At 36.3% G+C, this 18,748-nt stretch overlaps 1 protein-coding gene across 1 annotated transcript; it reads right to left on the bottom strand.

Annotated features, from left to right (window-relative positions):
* Positions 1–13,860: 13,860 nt before the first annotated feature.
* LOC103931844 (ethylene-responsive transcription factor ERF027) lies at positions 13,861–15,416 on the bottom strand. The gene has a single exon (XM_009341378.3). It carries the CDS (start codon positions 15,105–15,107, stop codon positions 14,256–14,258), a length of 852 nt encoding a protein of 283 aa, XP_009339653.2. The 5' UTR covers positions 15,108–15,416; the 3' UTR covers positions 13,861–14,255.
* Positions 15,417–18,748: the final 3,332 nt, after the last annotated feature.

The raw sequence follows: 18,748 nt of genomic DNA on the forward strand, positions 1-18,748 counted from the left end.
ACATCACTTTTACTGCCCAAAATCACACCCAACATCAAAATTGCACATATTTACATAATTAGCACATAATTATCTTGGATCGTTCACTAGAAACAAATAGTTTATGTCAGTACTCAACATCATCCCTACCCTCCAATCGCCATGCTTTTGGATACATTTACAAATGAATGTGCTGCAATACACAATTTTTAATTAAACTTTTACACCAATGCAATCCCAACAGTAAGGAAACACTTCATTAAGAATAGGGTTTACGGACTTACATCGGTTGACAACCATCTTTCCTTGTCAATGAGCCGTCTCCAAAAGTCTGTGTCTCCAACCATTATATTCTCCAAGTAGATAACCGAACTAACATTGTAATTAAAAAATATTAATCGTCATCATTCAAGTTGTTTACTGAATATAAATTCCAAAGCACCAAAAGCAAAACACAATGATCACTTACTTGTTCCCAACATTCCTCAACTACATAGCCTGAGTTGATTGCTTTAAACGCTGCTCCCTTTGCAGAACATGCTCCTTTGCTCACCATCTTGGAGTTTTTCAGACTTTGTCAGATCAAGTGTCAATGCGATGTGATGCACCACTTTCATCTTCTTCTTTGCTCCCTCTTTGGTGCCCCAAGTTTTTTCCAGCACTTTAGTGTAGTGGATTTTTCCTTTTTGTTCCAACGTGCTCACCCTTATGTGTGTAAATAACAACATCATTATCAAAAGAACTTTGGACTTCGCCATGCTCATGTGCTATCCTTTCTCCAACTAGTGTAAACACCTTATCGCACACATTTGTAAGACTTTCCAAACCAATATTCCCTTAAAGCTCCTGGAAACCCACTTCCTCCACACCTCCCATAATCTTCTTCCATCTTAATCCCTCCGCTTCCCCCCCTTTTCCTTCTTCACCCCTATGTTAACCACCTTCTTATTCTTCTTTGGTTTCTTGGACACCATTTCGTACACTGCCGCAACTTTCACCACCATCTTCTTCTTGTTTTTCCTATTCTTTACCAACTTCTTTCCCCTCTTCTTCTTCCTTAACTTCCCTCATCAATGCCTTCACCTCCTCCGTCAACTCTTTTCAATAGATTTCTCTGAAAAAGTATCCTTCTCATGGGCCGAACACCCCACAACCACCTTAAACTCCTTAATTTTTACTTTAAGCTCTCCGACATCATTTGTATCTGGAGTTAGGGTTTCTGGGATCATGAGATAGCATCATAACCCCATGTCCAGTAGCTTGAGCTCCTCTCTGCTTCAGTGGGCACTATCTCCCGAATCCCCACCGCATGCCATTTATCTCCAGTCATCACAATTACATTTCTCAAAACAAGCATTCATAAACATTAAAAAATATTCACGAAAATTCTCACAGATATTCAAATATTTTCACAATCCATCATAAAGTTCATAATTTTAGAAATAAGGTCATACTTCTCGGTTCTTAGTTATGTACATCTAGGCCTGTTCATGGATCAGCTGCTTATTTTTTGTCGACCACCGAAGAATTCTTGGGATGGTTCCCGGATCAGTCATCTTACAATATTGTAGTGGCTTCTCTAGTTGGGCAATTTTTTCATATGCCTAAGCTTGCACGTACACTGAATTAGTGCTCATCACAATCATAACAATTTGACCCTTATGAGTACTTAATCAAACCAACAAATTGTACTTAAAAGGCATAACTAAACCCTTTGTAGCCCCATCTGGATCTTTGCCTTTTTTTACTTCCCCTTGGTTGTTCCTCGTCATTATCTTTATCTTCTTCCACATCACCATCCCTTCTTCCTCTCCCTCTTCTAGCAGCAGCAAAACAGAGGTTGTCCTGTAGTTTTCCAAATGATATCACACCCTATGAATAAGTGTTAAACCTATCCTTATCCTTATCCTCTACAAGGTCCAAGTACTCTAGGTTTACACCCACATTACTCTTCGCCTCTATCAACACACCCTTGGGGAAGTAAACCAGCCCCATCTTCAATGCATCATCCTCATCCTTGCATTCTTTAAACGCCCTTTCAAGCTCGGCACATATCATTGAAACCTTTTTGGTTGATTTTTTGGGGGGCGGTCTTCACTTTACCTTTGCCCTTCACACTCTTACCCTTTATACTCTCTCCAACAAAACCAAATTTATGAGGAAAATACTTAGGCAACAGCCAAATGTTGGAAGGCTCAACCTCTAGATCATAAAGTTCATCACAGTGAAGCCTTGCAATGAGGCAAAAGTCCTTCTTCATGAACCGAGTGACCTTCACCTCTTGATTTGCCACTTTAAGGATCGACAATTCATGCCCAACTGCCCACTAAAGGCTAATCTGTCTAAGTGTCCAAAGCATGAGGCCCTAAAATCAGCAAGATGTGCATCATTAAAATTGTGATGCAAGACTCTTAGGACATGACTAGCTTGAGAAAGGTTGTTAACCCTTCCCCTATAAGATTCTTCCTCTTTTGTTGGGGGTTGAGTTCAACCCCCTGATTTTCCATTTCCTCTATAAGATTCTTCCACACATAACAGTACAAGCATTCATCACAACCAAATTGAACAACATATACCTTGATAACAACCAATTACAACAATGTTTATCATTGACACAACCTGTCAACAAGTTCTCATAACTATACATCTAATATGAACATACTTTCATGAGTTCAGAAATACCAGATTAATTCATAAATTTAACAAAGACTCATTGACAAAAATCATTGCCAACTCAACAATATAAATTCAACAAAACAAACTGAAGCACATATATCTTGTACACAACCTGTCAACCACAGTTCATAAACCTACATCTCACCAAAATTTCCAAATACTTCCACATCAACTAATTTCATCAACCCACTTGCATAATTAACCATAAACACTAAAAAATGTAGACAATTTTACATACATAACAAAATTATTTTCTAGGGTTCCAAATTTCCTAACTCACCAAATTTCTCATTTAGTTTTCGGAATTAAGTTTGCCAACGACTTTTGCAGAAGCTACGACTCTAAACCCACTCCAATCAAGGAACCACCATATTTTTTTCGTGTAAGTAACTACTAACCCTCAAAACAAAGATGCATGAATGTCGACATGCACTAAGCCCGGAGACAACAATTAACCACAATAATACTCCGACTGGGTTTCGAATGGTAATGAACTTTTCGAACACTACCAAAGTTTTGAATGAGCACAATGTCAGGGTGAGAAGGAGATTTTGGAAGGAGAAGAAACTTTTCTGGTTTTAATTGTTGTTGTTGTGGGGGGGGGGGGGGGGGGAAGGAAAAAGTTTAATTCCCTATTTTTTTTAATTCTCGTGGGTGCCATTTTGATGAACTCACGGGTCTTTTTGAACCCAGTTTCACGCTAAGGTCTTTCTAATGGAATCGTTTTTAGTCGTTCAAATTTAATCCTATGGTCCACATCCCAACCGCTTGCACCGTCTGTAAACCTCTGTTTGCACCTTAGAAATCGCGAAATTCTCTATAATGTCATTCAGAAAGTGTGTACAATACTATTTACATTAACAATTTTTTAAGAATTGAATATTTTTGGGCCAAATTATATTTCTATGAACTTCTATTCCACTTTCTTCCCTTCCCTTTCACACACTCCAACTAAGGAATCCAGGGTGCCAATATGATCCAGCCCGATATAAGAAATGTAGGGTTGTTGCTGATCTAGTCAACAAGTTGTATTGGGCTAGTTGACTAGATCACAAACCATTGTTGGGGCTAGTAATTGATTATGTTAGACGAAAAATAAATGGAGTCAACGGAAATTACCTAAATGTTGAGTGAGTGAGTTTGAGGATTATAAAATGAATTTGGAAAATATAATAAAATAAAACAATGTTGCGAATAATATCTTATTTGGGTTATTGAATAATAAGTCTTTTGTGGTGATTTGGTCACACGTCTTTTTAACTCCTCAACTCAATCATCTTCTGGTCCCCTTGAAATGTATCATTTTATTTAAAAATTCAATTTTTCTCTTGTGGGTTCGTTTCCTCCCAACTCAATCATCTTCTCGTCCCTCTATTATGGTTGGTATTTTTACAGTCTTGTAAACATTTTTGGCGTATTGTTGGGACTTATATACTGGAACTTGTTCTTTGATGATAAAAAAGTTAAAGTAGCATTAGCTTTATGTTTTTAATATATGGAGAAGTGACTTATGTACAACTTAATTAATTTACATCTAAAGTATAAGAAGCGCAACAATAAGTTCGAAATTTTAGTTTTAGAAGAAAAATCTCAAAGTTTTACTCTCAAACAATGCCCCCACATGACATTTGATAAGCGAGTTAGTTAGGCTTGTTAGAATCTGTTAAGAGACAAAATTGTAATAAGATAAGGTTAATAGGACACGATTGATGAGATGAGCTATACAGTATCACCTTTATATAGGTGAATCCTTGTAGTTTCTTAATAATGAAGAATACAGTTTCAAACACATTACTTTCCCTCTAAGTCTCTCTATCTTTTTCTTCCATCTTCCTTTTTTGCATAGCTTCATTCTGGTTTATATTGGTTAACATGGTATCATCATCTTGAAAGCTATCTTCTAGCTTTCTCGATCCTCTATCTACTTCCGCTACATTCTCTGTTATTTGGATCTTCTTCTTTCTTGAAATTAGAGCTAGATTCACTGCCCAATTATATCTTCTTTACTTGGTGATTTCTTGCACGCTAGGTGTTTGTTTCTTTGTCTCAGTCACATTTATCAAGATGGTTACTGCAAATCTACAGATGGAGCAATCATTGATCACTAGTTTGATCACATTAGTGCCTACTTCGGTCACGGTAAACTTGGATGATTCTAACTATCTCCAATGGCAAATTTAGATGCAACTGATGTTGGAAGGCTGTGGCATCATGAGGTTTGTTGTGGAGCGAATCCATGTCCTTTACAATTTGCTTCTATAGGATCCACTGAAACTGTAATCACTTATGATTCCCCATGTTCGAGGATTGAAATGGATGAATACAAAGTATGGAAGATGCATGATAGGGCTCTTATGCAATTGCTTGTGTTATTGGTAGCATTAGTGCCAGAGACCTGTGGACTTGTCTTTAAGAACTGCTTTCCACTGTTAGTCGCACATCAACCTTTCAGATGAATTAAGATAAAATTTGATTTTCAAAATATCAAGAAGGGTACATTTTCTGTGTCTATGTATCTGTAAAGGCTCAAAGAAGCAAGAGACTATCTTAACATTGCTAGAGTGATGTTTGTTGATGAAGATATTGTAATTTTGGCATCAAATGGTGTCTATGCAAAATACAATACCTTTCTATGTGTGATTCCCAGTTACTTGCAAAAGAAGCAATTGTTGAAAACAACTCATCCATTCTTTTTTCATTTTTTTTTCTTTTCTTTGTTTTTTTTTTTTTTTTTTAGGTCACCAGTAGCCAAAAATCAAGATCAAGGATCATCTTCAAATGGGGTTTCTTAGTCATTTGGGTTTCAAAATCAAGGAAATTTCCTTAATACTGGCAACAATGTGTTTCTCATGACAACAACGAATTTCATGGTAATAATGGATTTTCTTTGTCTTTTGGAAACAATGAACAATCATCCTGCTTTACTGGAAACAAGTCAAAATTCAAAGGCAAAGGCAAGTCTAATAATAATTAACATCAAAAGTATTGTAATTCTAAACCTATTGTGCATGACTAGTCTTTTAGGCAGTTCATCACATACAATAATGGTGCATCATCCTCCACTATTATCTGTCAATTATGCTCCAAACTAGGTCATTCTGCTACTACTTGTACATATAAGAATACTAAACTTGTAAGCCTTGCCAAATTTGTGATAAAACTAATCACACTGCCAAGACTTGTTTCTTTAGAAATAAGGCTCCTAATTTTGTACTACAATTGGCTGCCATGAATGCTACTTATTCTAGAATCATGCCATCCACTTCAATGAATCCTATGGTGAACTTTCATATGCCTAATACATTGTCCAATGTGATCTCTCTTACTATGAACACTTCAATGTCTGAGCCTACATCTTCACAATATTCTCCTCAAGAGTGGTTAACTTATTGTTGGGCTACCAATCATATGATCACTTATATGAGAAATTTGTCCTTGGCTACTCCATATCCAATGAATGATATTTTACAGACTCCAAATGATGAAGGTTTGCAAGTGTCTCATATAGGCAATTTTGTTTTAAGAACTTCAATTCATCCTTTCGAATTGAATTTAGTTCTTTATGTACCAAGATTATCTCATAATCTTTTATCAATGCATAATTGTGTTTGGACATTAATTATTGGTTGATTTTTGATGCTTTCTCTTTTTAGATTCAGGACAATGCCATAGGGAGAATTATGTTCCAAAAAGCATGCAATAATAGACTCTACCCAATACCCTATCGTATCATTAACATCTTCTTCACAACCTTAAAGCATAGGTTGTATTGGTCATCGTATCAACACCAACTTGTGGCATAGCAGACTAAGTCACCCTTCAAACTCTACTGTTTCAAGTATGCTTAAAAAATTTAAGATTGTTGTTACAAATGATACTAACCTTATACTGTGTCAAAGTTGCTTAGAAGACAAGTCTGTTGTTCCTTTACAAGTTGTTCATACTGATTTGTGTGATCCTGCACCATGTCAGTCTATAGATGGATACAAGTATAATGTTGTATTCATAGATGAATGTACTCGATTTTGTTGGATAATTCCATTAATAAATAAATCAAAGCTTTCTTCAACTGTTGTCTCTTTTTATCACTTTGTTTATACTCAGTTTACTACTAAGATCAAAACCTTGCAAAGTTAAGGGGGTACATAGGCAAGAATTTACAAAATTTTCTCACAGAAAAAGGCACACCTGAACATAATGGGTTGGCTGAAAGAAAGCATAGGCACATAGTTAAGATTGCCATGCCTTGTTATAAACAGTGCATTTGCCTGCTATATTGTGGACCTATGCTTGCCAAACAACTATATACTTAATAAATTGAATACCAAATAATAAGCACCTTAGAGTTTTCGGTTGCTCTTGTTAACCAGTTCTCTGACATTAGAACATTTCCAAACTTTAACCTAAGCCTTCTAAGTGCTTGTTTTCAGGACATGCCTCAAGTTATAAAAGGTATATTTGCTATGAGAGGAGAAATAAAATGATGTATAATTCCAAACATGTCATATTTGATGAGCTTGAATTTCCTTTATGCTAAGTTAGCTGTTCATACTTCACCTAAGGTCATCATAAGGAAACTGCATCAGGAATTGTTCCAATACCAATTTCCAATCTACAAAATGTTCTTGTTTCTCTAATACAAAGTCAATGACTTGATTCTGGTTCTTGTTCCCATCTAATCCCTTCGACTCCATTACCACAGTCACCACCAGATTCTGCGTCTTCCTCACATTCTTATGGTCTTGAATTTAGTCCTAAATCTCTACAAGTGGTTTCTTTATATTCCACCAATGAACATTCATCCAATGCAGACAAGATCTAAAAGTCGAATTATATAAAAGAAAGCACTTTATCTGTCAGTTTGTGACTCAGGAAGGGTTGATTTAAGAAAGACACAACTTGCTACTTATAAGCCTGCATTAAAAGTTCCAGTTTCGCATACTGCCACGAGGTGATTGCAACATTATATTCTCAAGGTACTTAAAGTATAGTTGATCTTCCTCCACATAAGAACCTTATAGGCTGTAAGTAGGTATTTAAGGTAAACAAGAACTTAGATATGATAATAGCAAGATACTCAGTCTAGTTGTGAAGCCAACAACAATAAGGATTGTATTGGCATTGGCAGCTCATTATGATTGGCCATTACATCAATTGGATGTCAAGAATGCCTCTAACATGGCATTTTGCAAGATGACGTCTATATGGCTCAACCTCCTGGTTTTGAGGATTCCAAACATCTCCTTATGGTGTGTAAACTACATAAGTCTTTATATGGGCTTAACCAAGCTCCTAGAGCTTGGAATGATAAGTTTACAAGTTTTCTACCTAAAATTGGGCTTTCACAACTCATATGTTGATTCCTCTTTAATTGTCAGGACTGTTGGAACATCCATTATTGTGTTGCTGTTTTTGGTTGATATTATAATCACTGGCAGTGCTACATATTCAATCCAACAAGTCATTGAAGATTTGACGAAGGAGTTTGATATCAAGGACCTTGGTTATCTTCATTACTTTTTGAGAGTTCAGATTACAAGAACCTCTGAAGGATTATTTCTATCTCAGGAGAAAAATATAAACGACTTGTTGTTGAAAACCGAGATGCTGGACTCAAAATAGTGTTACTCTTTGCTTACCTGGCATTAGGTTGCTTAAAGATGATAGTCAGTCTTTCAACAATCCAGGATTATACAGAAGCATGGTAGAAGCTTTGCAATATTTGGTATTCACAAGGATTGACATTGCCTCTTTAGTACATCAAGTTTACCAATTCATTCAATCACATATGGCTTTTCACTTTCTTGCTATGAAGAGGATACTAAGGAACTTAAAGGGGACTATTACTTTGGGCATCAAGTATACCAAAATTGATGCAGCAAACAGTGTCTTGATTGTTTTTCTGAGGGATAATCCTGTTTCATGGGCTTCTAAGAAGCAAGCAGTGTTCGATCTATCTTCTTCTTCCTTCTTCCATCTTCCTTTTCTGCGTATCTCCATTCTGGTTTGTATTGGTTTATAGTTAGGACTTAGAAGATTACCCATTATTTCCAAGAGAATTGGCGTCACAAGTTAGAGTTGACATTTTTGGCTTAATTTTAATGTTTATGAACTCAAAGCAGCGTACAAACTTTTGGTGTACCCAAAACATGGTTATAGGACATTGCTATTCTACTCAAACTATATTTTGATGATCATATCTTTGGTATATTTTGTTTACTTAGGTCCCTAGCAATCCTAGGGTTCCGGTAGCCTATAAATTCATCCATTTCATGCTATTAGGGTTTTATCTTTCATATTTTTCAATAAACAACTTTGAGAATTCTTTAGAACCCAAAGAAAGAAAAACATGTTGTAACAGTAGTTGTCTGCTTCATGGTTTGTATAGAAAGCTCCGCTGACGACGATGTATCACCTACTGATATTTGTGACGAAGAAGAAAAGTGTTTGGGAGGCGATGTCGGCCATACTTGTCTCCCACAGTCAAAGAACGTAGACTTTTCTCTCTCTGTTTTTTATTTTTTATTTTTTTATTGGCTGATTCAAAATTGTTCCAAGGATTTCGACTACAACTTAATTATACATAGTGCTTGTTTCTTGCATCTGTGAACAAGCCCACAAACATACTTTTTACCTTTTTTGATTTTTGTGAATGAAGGAAAGGTACCTACAAGACTACTGTAACTACACCGTTTCCACACTGAATTTTGTCCCCCACACCTCTTCCCTCCCCAGTCCCCACCCTCACCCAAACCCTACCCTTTCAGATTATATGCATGCATGGCCGACTTGTCCTACCACGCTTTATTATTACTTCTATTTATAATCCACATGATTCATGTATGACGCACCTGTATAGCCAATAGGATTAGGCACTCTTGAACATGCCTTTAAACTTAAAAAGTAAAACATGCAAATATTTATATAATTTAATTTGTATCAATGGCATAAGGGTAATGCTAATCCATATCATGCGTAGGGATACGCTTTTTTATTTTTATATTCTAATATGTTCATTCTAGTATGTTCAGTTGTTGGTCAAACTAATACTTCGGGGATGCATGGAAAGATGAAGAGAGATGATCTAATATCAAAATATTTTTTTCGTCAAATCTAATTTCTATTTTGGACTGAAAATTTGCTCCACAGCCAATATGATAACATCTTAAAGCACTCGGCGACCTCAAGGTGAACTAATCTAGGCCACTTCTTAAGGAAAAACTTTTGAAATCAAAAGAGGCTTTCAACTCATTCTTTGGCATTCTCTAGGAGACATTGATGGAAGTCATTTGATGATTGTTGCGTTTAATATTTAATTTCGAGCTTTATCATACTTAATTACAGTCAATAAAAGTTAACTTTAGTTTTACTTTGTTAAAATGATTGAAGGTGGAGAAGAGTTCAAATCTTATTTACGAAAATTGCTGTTATTGTAAAATAAAATAAATAAGTTGAAGGCTTAAACTTTTCTTTTTTGAATACATACTATACTATCTACACTAAGGATAGGAGGGTGGACCGAGCCTTATAATGAACTTGCCAGAATAATTTGTTGCTTTTGGTAAGAATCGAACCTAAAACATCTCACTTATAAGATAAAGATTGAAATCATAAACTCAAATAATATACATCTCTCTCCTGTAAGTAGTAGATTGTTTCTAGTGTTAGGACATTTCTCTTCTACTCATCGAATCTTAACGTCAAATTTCAATCTCCTTAATATAATTCAGAATAGTGATACTGCTTTTAATTAGGAAAAAAACATACATTTCTTCCAACTCTATTTGAGTCTGATGATCCTTTTTTCTTTTATGCCAAAAGAGGTCTTTCTTTTTTCCTACTTGTTATTAGTTATTAATAAAAATTATAACACTATGTACTATATATACAAACATATTTCTTCTATATGAAAATGAAAGTTTCAACGAAACATTTTTAATACTGTTTACTTTTAACAAAAATAACATTTTTATTTTAAAGAATTATTCTTGATACTATTCATTTATAACATATTTTTCTCATTATCAATAAAACTCAAAATATTCAAATTTTTTTTATTAATTTTTCTTATAGTAATAGGTTGCTTGCTCGTATGTCGTGAATATGGTGGTGATCTAAAGTGGCGCGTAGTCCTCAAACCGGCTTTGGCTATCTGTGTGCACATGCTGGTGAGGTCTGAGTCTGACCATTTTTACAAGAGTCAGGCTTGTTGACTTTGCTACAAATCGCTTTGTGCTTATTTAAGTCATTTTTGTGGGGCACATAGAGAATGGGCTTACTCCACCAGGTCCTGATTTGACCATGGCGACAGACGTTTGTCTCCTTAAAGAAGGATTTCGATCCTCTCCAGAGCACTGGAGACGGATCCTCCTGATGCAAATATACAGATAGTTGAATTTTGATCAAACGGTTATAAATAAGAAATTTTTTTTTAAAAATTATAATAATTCCGTTGGATCAAAATCTAACGATCTGTATATTTAAGTCGGAAGGCTCATTTTCCTTTGCTCAGAAGAGGATCCAAATCCGATAAAGAGATGAAATCGTCCTGGAGGTCCTTATGGCTGTAATTGCAGAATTGAAACTCAATCTTTCAATGCTTGACACGTCAATTAGTAGTAAAATGATTTAAACCACACACTACAGAGGCATGGTTTCAGTCAGGGATGATCATGATATAACATTGGTATTACCCAAAACCTTAATCATACCCAGGGCAAGGATTATGGGTGAGGATGCCAAAGAATGTCCCACGTTGAAATTTTGCATGGAGCATATTTCCAATTGTTTTATAATGAAATTTTAAATGTTTTTATGATATTAGAGCAAATTGGTTCATGTATGAAATATACTACACATTCTTCATATTATTCAATTATACATATATATTCATCACACGTGAGTGTGTAAAAATGTAAAGAACCAAATTTTACATGTGTTTATAAAAAGTTCGGCTACTTTCAATATTGGTAATTAATGGTATAATAAAATCTTCAGTTCTTTAGTTATCAGAATATGGGCCACAATCATGTTAATGCTTTTCTTTATTAGTGTGCTTTTGTTTTTTCTAATCACTGTTTACTCAAACGCTAATCAATACTTTGATTATATGATTAAGTCTAAGGGTAGTTCTATTGATTTGAATTCCTCCCAATCTAGTTTACTTGTCTTACTCATTAATTTGAATAGTTTGAAGAATAATGATTTGTTGGAGTTACTCACTAACTCAGGTAAGAATGATTTCAAAAGTATTGGAGAAACTTTGACCATGATGTTGACCGATTTGGTAAGACGACCGAACTACATTTACTTTTTAAGAATCGACGTCCAAACCATATACATATATACAAGTTAATATTATTATATATATATATATATATACACACACGCACACGCACACACTTTTGAAGGTACACTGGGTGTACTGGAATCATCAACTGTTTTTTTTTTTGTTTTTTTTTTTTTTCCTTTTTCTAATTAATGTGTTCCAACAACAAAAGAAAAAAAGAATTAATTCATCAATATTCAGCGGAGATATGGTAAAAGCCTAAAGTCATTGGTTTGGAACGCGTGCAAGTCCCCGGCGTTCCTTGAGTCTCTGCTACAAGATTAGTGAATCATCGTTTTCTGGTGTGTCTAGAAAGTTTGATTGGAGAGCTAATTTTGAACTTTGCAGAGTTATATCAGCAACAATCTTAAAATTTTGGATTTTTAAGTGTGTCCTCTCATAAGGAGCCCCTGAGAGAATCATCGTTTTTTGGTGATTATATTTGTTTCTCAGTGCATGCCAAAGAGCCAGTGAATCTTCAACTGCTACATATTCGCTCTTTAATCATTCATCGACGCGGCGAGGAATAAAGATCATGATATTCGCCCGATCTTGAGAGGATGCATCGGTTCCCTCCTTAATGGTTCTCCAAGATTTCCTGCCTCCAGATGGATCTTGACATCTACTACCTAAGTAAGTTAGTTTTTCCCAATAATATCAATGACAACAAAATCAAGCTTTGCCAAGTTTGCCATTTTTCTGAAAGAAAATGAGATGTGTAAGAACTTGTAATAATATGGATTCTGGATGATATTAGAATTTCTGATTCTTACAAATTTTTCATTTTGAACTTCAAGCCAAAATGATAAGCACTCCAAAACTTCAAACTTGAGATTTATATAATTTAGACATTAATGAGGAAGGCTATTGTACCGCACCACTCTCATTGAAATAATATAGTGTAGGCTTGGTGATTATACCGCACCACTCAAGCAGCAGGAAAATTAAATATGCAGTGCAGGATGGGTGATTATACTGCACCATCTAAAATTGCAATAAAATTAAATATGTAGTTCAAGATGGGCGAATTGTATCGCATCATCTAAATTTACAATAAAATTAATATAAAATAAACACTGTGTTAGTAATCAAAAGTTACACCAAACAAGAAATAAAAAAATATAAGTAATTCTCAAATTGAGGACTAGGAGAAGGCATGGTGCTAGCAGCTCATGGCGAGGAAACACCAAGCAGGTGAGGCAAAGAAAGAAGAGGAACAATAAGATCCTTGGAGGAAGCATTTTTCGGCGAAGGAAATGAAAACTGGTTAGAGTTAGAGAGTCATGTTGATAACGTGTTATAAATAGGCAAAAGTGAGAGAAATAATTTTTGCTAGATAGAAGCAGAACGGGTGAATTATATCACACAAAGGATGCAGATAAAGAGAGATGGGGATATTGGTATTATTGCTTTCACTCTTAATCCGGTGTGTTGTAATGAAGTTACAGACATGCCTCTATGTATAGGAGTTTGATCCGACAACTTCTTACCTACAAGAAGAAAATATTTCACTTCTCTATGACATTTTCATCCAATGCATTCAATGACTTTCACCAAAGTTTACCTTTGGTTAGCTTTCTTACACAAACACATATGTGGCATTTGCACCACATTTCACAACATTTGATAGGTTTTAATGAAAATTTTCCTTTTTTTTTTTTTGGATAATTAAGCAAACAGAAACTACAAAGATAAGCCTTTAGAGTAATCAGTGCCTCAAAACTTTAGAAGAAAGAGTCAGCATGCAAACACACCGACTAGAAGAGGATTGACCCACAGAGACAAGGACATCCACTATAAATAGGAAGAAGAAGATGAAGCATATATATGCAGTAGTTTTTGCTACCCATGCATATGAAAATCCTAGGAAGCAGATAGGAAGAAAGAAACTCAGATATAATTAAGCAATAATTCAGAAGGAAACCTCACAATCTTAATATATAAAAGAAAATAAAAGAACGAAGAGAAAAAGGTCAAACTCCTCGCGCAACAGTTGTACATGTACTCATAAATTCATAAATCATAATTAAGCAAAAGCACACCAAACTCATGAACTCACTTCACTGCCTGCCTCAGTTTCAAAATTTGACCTCTGCCTGGTTGATAAGTATCAAAACTCATAACCATGCCGTCGATCGTGTTGTTATTTACAGCCTCCGAGGTACGTATTGCCTCCACATATATAATTCTCTGTTTTTCTGTTTCCCTTCTTCATATTATAATTATCTTTATTTTTGAGCGTGCAATTAATTCAGGGTTGTGAGCTGCATAATCAGTAATAGCTCCACAGACGGTCTTCTCCTCCGTCTGAATTTCCGGGCGAGTCATCATAATCAGACGGCGGCGAGTCGTTCATTCTCGGCGGAGACACCAGCATTCCCTCTGCCATGTCCACCAGCAAATTCGGCATCTGGAAAAGCTCTTCCTCGTCAATAAAGTCTCCAACAGACGACGCCAAACTTGTACTACTCATCATATCATCACCCTCGTGCTTCTGCATTTGTCCCATTTTTGGACTCTCCATCGGGTCACTATTCTTTCGTAGAGCTGCGGCTGCAGTAGCCGCGGCAGTACGAATATCAATTGCTGATGTGGACGGTGGCACTGGATACAATCCAATGAAACTTGGAAAGTTGAGAGCAATATTGGTACCCTTGAGTGAAAGTGCGGCCACATCATAGGCGGCTGCAGCCATCTCCGGAGTTGGGAAAGTGCCAAGCCAAATACGCTTGGTCTTCCGTGGCTCTCGGATTTCCGACACCCATTTTCCACCCCGACACCGGATGCCATGGTACCTGGGGTGCTTCCCGGAAGAGCTCGAGGCCATGGTGGTGGGTTTTGGTAGTGTTTGAATATGTAGTGCTGCCCTAGCGGAGGGGGAGGGTATTTCAGTAATTTCGTGCGTGTGGCGGTGGGGAGTGAGAAGAGAATGTGGGAGGACTTGGTGTGGAGCGTGCGGTGGAGGAGCCTGAGGAAGGGTTTGGTGTGTTGGGTGGAGTAATGTAGGGGGAGGAGGGTGAAAGTCAATGGGGGATACTACTAGAGGCGGATAAGCGGGTGTGGATTGGTCTAATGTTTGATTCACGTTGTTGGAAGTGTTTGGATTTGGATTTAGGTCAGCCATGATATGTATAATCTATCTATTTATATATAGTTACAGATTTATGTCGCAAGCCAGGTGGGGATTTATGTAAATTTTGGATGTGGGGAATATAGAAGGAAGGTAAGATATTAATTATGTTTGTGAGAGAGAGAGTTGGAGAAGGTCATGAGCGAGAGATTTGAATGCAGGATATATATATTGTGATTAGCAAGGTTATAGCGTGGGGATTTCGTGGGAGGGACTCGCTCAAAAAGTCATGGCAATGCAGCCAGCGAGCAGTTTGGTCTTGTACAGGCTTTAGGGTTTTAATTTGAAACTTTACGAGTACATTCCATGAAAAATTAATGATTTTAATTTGAAAAATTTTATGTAGACAAATTGCCGTGTCTTTTGGTAGCACACGCATTCGGCACAGGCTAGCAACTAGCTGTTCTCTATTCTTACCCTCTCTTAGTCTCCCACTCACTTGATGAGAAATGATAAGCAAACCAACTTTTTAGATTAAATTCGTAAATTATGCGATGTGTCGTCAATAGAAAATAAGCACGTTGATACTTCAATAATAATCTAGACATTAACAACCACGTCATATGTGTAAAGCAAAAAATAATACAAAAAAATCCTGCAGCTGAACGTAGACTTTTACCTACAGGTGACGAGAACTTATAAATTGGCGAGACCCACATCCGTTCCATGCAAATTTCAACCTTCAAGAATGCCTGAGTTGCTCACTAAGACTTCTCCAAGCTCTCCTGCCCATGGCAAGGAGAAAAGTCAAGGTATTAAAGATAGGATTAATAACTAAATCCTTATCTTTATACTTTCCTTATTGAAGATCAAGTCAATCAAGTAAGGAATCACAATCAAATCCAATCAAGGATTTCACGACATAATTCCAAGATGATATTTATTTAATAATATCTTAAGAATAATTCTTTTCTCTATCCAACAGATGACACACCTTGGCTAGTTGGATGTGGCCACATGGCGTGGAAAACCCTACACATGTAGCCGTCCTAGCTCTATAAACACCCAATTCTCCACCAGATTATATATGGTAAGCTTTTGCTACACAATTAAGCTCACAACTCTCTCTTTTAGGACATATTAACTTAGGAATCGGAGATCCATTGACCAAACGCCCACACTCTGTAGGCACGTGGCTTTAGTCATTGATCGAAGGTGTTTAATTATTTTGTATACACAAATTCATCAAGATTGAAGATGGTAGATTTTTGATACCACAAATTGGTGTTTCCAATGAAAGCTTGATTTAAATCTCAAAGAAGCTCTCGTAATTCCTTTCGGAGTTTCCCCCACCTCGAATTCTCTAACGCTCCAAATCTCTGAATTTTTAAATTCATTGATTCGTGGTTAGAGAAAGGATAGAATGACTGAAAATTCTGAAACCACGAGTGAAGAGAAAATTTTGAGATTTCTATGGGATTTCTAGTGACTAGCATGCATATACAATTCTAAATTCATATACGTTAGCAACGGAGGCATATTATCACATATTATCAAAGCTATAGTTATGCAAATCCCCTTCAAGAAGCATAGGTTCATATATGATGCATTAAACAAAATATTGAAGAACAAAGTGAAGGTTGAGTTTTATACCTCTTGATCTAGACTGTAGACCAATGATGGACGACCTCCAAGCTCTTTGTTCTTTGAACTCCTTGAGTCTAGCCTCCCTCCTTGCTTCCTTCACCTTAAAGAATTAGAGCACCTTGGTTCTCCTTAAGCCTCCAAGTATAGAAGACCTCTAATGATCCATACCCACTAGTTTAGTGAGATGGATGTTGGAATAACCAAAAGGAGAAGAGATGATTAGCTATTTTCTCCTCTTGATGGCCGGCTATGTGTGTGTAGAGAGAGAGAGAGACTTATTTTTCTCCTATTGAAAAGAACACACAAAAGCCCTAATGAAACTTTTTCATTAAACTCCCTTTCTAAAGGTAAAAGAAGTAAGTCAACTAATTGACCCTTTCTCTCTCTTCTTTCCTCATCCTTGGCCGGCCACTTAGTGTTGGTTTGGACTTTGGGTTTTTATCATTTCATGTCATCCTATGCTTGAATAAAACCAATGGGTTTGGGTCCAATGGGCTCGAATGAACCTGAACTTTTTCTTTACGCCCGAAATGATCTTTCATCGCTTCTATGATTTCTTTAGACTTTCTAATTAATCATAGCACTTAATTAATCCTATTAATTAATTCCATCATCCTTTAGTTGTCTCACCACAAGTGTGTATCGGTGTACAATTGTTTTAGGTTCTAATTAGCGAGGCAGTGAAGTGATTGGTACCAATCCAATTGATTTGTATTTATCCAATCACTTAGTGAATTAATACTTACTTTTAATTCTCCTTCTTCTTTGATGACTACTTATTCAATTAACAAGAAGAACCCACAAGCCATGAGTGACATCTAACCATATATCATGGCTACCCAAGCTAATGTAGAATTTGGTCAGAGAACCTATTCAGTTGACTTACAATGTAATTCGATCCTTCTCTAAATCAATACTCTCAATCACATTACTAGGGTATGGATACTTTATGTCAAACCCATAATGTGATTAAACTATGTCATATGATTCAATTGAGTCATATAGGAATGCATTCCATCATTACGCTCGATACTTCGGCCGAAGATTTTCGAATCATATCTTGAGTATTCTTCCTCTCGTATTGAGGATTAGAGATTCCTTGTTGAACATTCACATGTCTACATGATTAGGCAACTTAAGCACAACAATGTTGATTAGGCAACTTAAGCACAACAATGTCGTGGGCATTCTCGAACGGAATGCCTTTGACACCATCAAAAATCAAGGACCTAACCACTGGACAGCTATGATGTCTCAGGTCAAAGAACTACTTACATTATTCGAACCAGTAGAGTTACTTACTTGACATGTGAGTAGACCTCCATGCAAGTACTTTCATTTGATTGTGTTCAGTGGACTCATTCCTTTAACAAGCACCTACATACTTATCTTTGTGTCTCTACATGAATAGCTTAAGACTTGCCATCCTTCCAATTGAAGCAGACAAAGTGCGTACTAGTCTATCCGGATTGTCAGCGTCCCTCTAACAATCCTATGACTAGGAACTTTTTTGGAGATTATGGTTATGTGAAGAAGGTCTCTGTAGTCTCACATCTTTAGATTATTTTTTTCCATCGATCCATTGTTCATTGACTCACTATTTTGGACCAGTATCGTTCATTGAGATAGTCCTAATAAGTGACTTTACCTCTTTTGATGTATTAGACTTAACCATACATTCAAACATTGTCCTGAAAGGTTTCTTCCAAAGATTGACTTTCAGGGCATATCTACAACAATCTCCCACTTGCACTAAAGTCAATTGCTGGTGCATCTTATAGATACTAATCAACTGAACTTAAGCTTGTCGGTTAACCACGTTATGTATTAATCCTTTTTAACTTAAGAGGATATACTTATTAAATGTTTCCAAAAAATTTAACGTTGTCAATTTCTTGTGTTCAAATACTTTGATGAGACCTTGATTTCATGGCTTGATCTATCGCCCCATTATGTCGCAATATCCTACTAACGACCTTATTGTTTGGATTCAATCATTGGTTCAAGATGAACCCCGTCTATTCGAAACACATTTTGAAGTAGCTTCT

The sequence above is a fragment of a genome, unplaced genomic scaffold (assembly GCF_019419815.1).
Source record: "Pyrus x bretschneideri cultivar Hongxiangsu unplaced genomic scaffold, Pyrus_bretschneideri_v1 Contig3, whole genome shotgun sequence".
Taxonomy (NCBI): Eukaryota; Viridiplantae; Streptophyta; class Magnoliopsida; order Rosales; family Rosaceae; genus Pyrus; species Pyrus x bretschneideri.

Bases quoted from the DNA above. Each gene is read 5' to 3' on its own strand.
- LOC103931844 (XM_009341378.3), bottom strand. From the start codon at position 15,107: ATGGCTGACCTAAATCCAAATCCAAACACTTCCAACAACGTGAATCAA.